Source organism: Alligator sinensis, unplaced genomic scaffold (assembly GCF_000455745.1).
Source record: "Alligator sinensis unplaced genomic scaffold, ASM45574v1 scaffold672_1, whole genome shotgun sequence".
NCBI classification, from domain to species: domain Eukaryota; kingdom Metazoa; phylum Chordata; order Crocodylia; family Alligatoridae; genus Alligator; species Alligator sinensis.
In genome coordinates, this window is record NW_005842830.1 from 604,427 (window position 1) to 608,376 (window position 3,950).

The following is a 3,950-nucleotide window of genomic DNA, read 5'->3' on the forward strand; positions in this document are numbered from 1 at the left end:
TTAGGAAAGACTTTATCACAGTTAGGGTGTCCAGACTGTGGAATAAACTCCCTCCAGAGTGGTCCAATCACCTACCCTGGAAATCTTCAAGAGGAGACTGGACGGTCATCTTGCTGGGATCATCTGACCCCAGTTGTCTTTCCTGCCTAGTGCATGGGGGCTGGACCCAGTGTTCTTGCGAGGTCCCTTCTAGTACTTTAACGATCAATGAATCTATGAATTGACAGGACTTGAATGTTGATTCTTCAGGTGGGCTTAGTACTCATCCTTTGGAGGAGATGCATCTGAGTCCTTGTAAGAGGAGCCTGAAATAGGTATGACAGTGGACAAGGGAGGGTGGATGGTCTTTGCCCCAATATATGCTTTTATAGAAGAGGAGCTTTCTGTTTTGCTGCTTGGAACTTCTGGTTGTCCTTGTTCTCCCCAGACAGAGATGAAATTCCTCCTTCAGGAGCTGAACTGGAAGCCAGCACCTTGAGTTAGGGCCATTGAACAGTCAAGGAAGTTTGGGGACTGAAAGGCCAGAGTCTGAGTCAGAAGGAGCCAGAGCTGCATTTTAAATACTCTGGAGGTAGAGAAAGAAGAGCCTTTGAAATTAAATGTGTCCTATTGGACTTGATTTGGCTGATTGAACAGGCACAATGTGAAAGACCTTTTGCCTGAAATACATAGAAATTAGGGAACCACCAGGCAAAAATTGGGAGATGCATTTGGCACAACGTTATCTCTTGACTTTATTAAATATAGGTAAGTAAGGCTCATTTTGTAGTATGAAGAAATCTCATATTTCCTGTTTCTTTTAAATACCTGTTTAATTTAAACAGATGAACATAGTCAGTCAGATAAACACAATAAATCTTACCTGCTAGACAGTTATGTTGTATAAGTCTTATATAAACTTGTTAATGAATTAGAACAAAGAAATATAAGTAGCTAACTAGAATGGAATAGTTTGATAATCTGTAAAACATTTTGTTGCATATGGTTTATTTATTCTGTTGTCCAAAACAACTAATCCCAATTTATTTTGATAAGATTTCATTTTACAGAAGAAGATATATACAGTAAAAGCTGTGTTATCCGGCACTTTACCATCCGGAATGCTCCATTATCCGGCATGTTGATCGACACAGCAAGAGTGAAACCGGAAGACCCACTGTGGCACTTCCAGTTTCGCTGAGTCCCACTTTTTCCTCATTTGCCATGGCCTGGGGCAAAGCAGCCTGTGTGGGCTCCCCTCCTTGTCCCCTGGCACACTGACGCCAGGGAGTGAGAGCCCTGGCGCACCAGATGCAGAAGGAGGGGCGATGGCCTGAACAGGCAAAAACACCTCTCAGATAACCGGCATATTTGGTTAACTGGCACCCCCCATTCCCCATGGATGCTGGATAACACAGCTTTTGCTGTATTCTTTTTTCCTTCAAGATGATCTAAATTCATTGACTGTGCTGGATCTTTCAATTCAGTATCGCTTTCTTCTGTCTTAAATGGGAATGTTTTTGTGAGACTCTAAAGCAAAAAAGTGATTAATTTATTTATGTAATTATGTACTTGATAGAAGTTTAACATTAATTTAAAAAAATTGCCTATGCAGGTCTCCAAGTTAGCAAATGTTATGGTTAAACATGGCGTGATGAAAGGAGATCGCGTTGTCATCTACATGCCCATGATTCCGGAGACAATGCTTACTATGTTGGCATGTGCAAGAATAGGAGCTATACATAGCCTCATTTTTGGTGGATTTGCATCGAAGGAGCTTTCTACTCGAATTGATCATGCAAAGGTAACAAATGCATGAAAAAAATAAAACCCACCATAGCTGGTTTTAGGAAAATAACTTATTAATTTTTCCGTTGTTGATTTGTTATATTTCCATTTGCCCTTTGTGGCACGTATGTTATTTATGTTAGCAAGCATTGGAATGTGAACAGGTAATATTATTTATATAGGGTGTGATTTTTTTTTTCAATAACAGATATTGACTTGTACATTTTTTTTATTCTTTTAAAAAAAGTTGACTTTTTATTATGCAACTCTGGGAATAAATTTCTTTTCCTCTTGTCCTCTGTTCTGCCTCTAAAATCTCCCCTTAAAACTCATTCTTTCACCTGGTCTTCCCTCAGTGGTCCAAAGTATTGAATGTTGCCAACCCTTTACAGCTTCCTTTGTTTGCTATGCTTTGCATTCTCTGTTTATAAAGATTTATGCATGTTTACTACACTCAGGAGTACAAATAATACTCATTTGTATAAACTCAGGAGTAGAAATAATAACATATTTAGCCATTTGTGCCAGAAGTGAATAGAGTTGTGTACCATGTTTTGAATTCTGCTGATTTTTTTTTTTGTGGAATTGCTAAAGAAATAAGTTAATAATAGTTTTCAAGTTTTCCTCCTGCTCTTGTGTGTGTGTTAAACATACTGTAAGAGCAAAATATAAAAGCTAGAAGTGAGTGAGTGAGTAATAAAAATTAGGGGAAGGAAACTGCTAGAATTGTAATTGTTTTTAAAAGTAAATTTTTATAATACAGCTAGGATAGTGCTTTTCATTTACATTATATTTGTCAAATGTGAGCAATTTGATCAAAATGGGCTTTGAGGGAAAGAAGATAGGTCAGTATACAATTATGCCTGTGTTACTTATAAGATAATAGAGAGGTTAAGTAATTTACCTAAAGCTACACAAGAGGGCTATGGAAAAACTGTTCTTAAAAATAGTGGCTGCAAGTCCTGGGTTCTATGCTAGTTTATGATGCCTCTGTTTACTTCTTAACATTTAAAAGGGAAATTTAAAAAAAACTATGGTATAGTCTCTTGGTAACTCTTGCCTTGAAATGTATATGTAGGAGAATTGCTGTGTAATGAAAAGACAGAAAAAAGATGGTGTGTTTTTAGGCCTGAATTTTGTTTAACTTGCTTGCCTAATCTCAGAATCAGCTTTGTTAAAATGAATTTTCCACAAATCACTGGAATTATTTTAAAGACTTCTTTAAGTGACTATGATAGATTGCATTCTGGTAACTAAAAATTAATCTATTCTTTAGAAACTGCATAAGTTAGTACACTCTTATTTGTGCTGATTAAACCATGTGATACAAGTTCAGGTGTTGTATGATTAGCTAGAAAGAGTTAAGACTTTGGAATAGAGATCTTTGAGATGAGACTCTTTTGGAAGAAGGGTCACACTTTAAATCTTGTCAGAAGACCCAAATAAAAGAAATAACAAGCGCTTCCTAGTGAATGTAGAAAAGTACTTTTACTGTAGCAGTTTGCCTTAATTTATCTTGAATTTTAAAAAGCTCTGGGAATACAGCATAGCTCTACAGTCAGTAGTTGTTAGTCTTGTCAGGTATTGGCACTGCTGTAGACATCAGGTGAATTGTGATGAAGTGATATAGAATAGAATGTGAGGACAGGCATTTCTAGTAATTTCTCTTTTCTCTTCAAGTCAAGAATGTATAATTTTTGAGGGGCAGTAAGTGTCTTGTTAGAAGTAAACATACTGCTTGTTTTAAACCTCTTATTTTAAACACATCATGATGTTTCAGACAGCAGGGGCTGACTTGAGGTGATTTAGAAATTATTTGGTCGTTGGGTGGGCTGGTGAATGGAGCGGCAGACAAAGCGTATTGGTTGCAAAAAACTTTACTTATGCCGCTAGTAGCCGCGACGCAGGTGGTCCGGTCGCTTAAACAACTACACGAGTTGTTCCAGCTGGCAAAGCTCAGGCCAGCGAATCCGTACACGAGTCAGGCCAGCAGGGAAAGGGTATGTCGAAGGATGGCGCTTGGCGATGGGGAGAAGGATCGATAGGTGATCAGGCTATCGACCAGCTCAGCCACAAGTCAAGAATCTTCAAAGGCACTCTGCAGCGTGCTCAAAGTTCTCCGACTTGGGCGGAAGTCGCACAGAATTTTATACGGCTAGCAAGCCAATCGCTAGCCGCCACGT

At 38.5% G+C, this 3,950-nt stretch overlaps 1 protein-coding gene across 4 annotated transcripts in view; it reads left to right on the forward strand.

Annotated features, from left to right (window-relative positions):
• ACSS3 (acyl-CoA synthetase short chain family member 3) overlaps positions 1–3,950 on the forward strand; it is a 103,299-nt gene that overhangs the window by 34,413 nt on the left and 64,936 nt on the right. For 3 of the 4 annotated variants that reach the window (XM_025191549.1, XM_025191550.1, XM_025191551.1), the window contains exon 3: positions 1,595–1,783. The exons of the other annotated variant lie outside the window; for it this stretch is intronic. In XM_025191549.1, the coding sequence (XP_025047334.1) occupies positions 1,595–1,783 (189 nt within the window). The remainder of the gene's footprint in view (positions 1–1,594; positions 1,784–3,950) is intronic. 4 annotated transcript variants of the gene reach the window in all.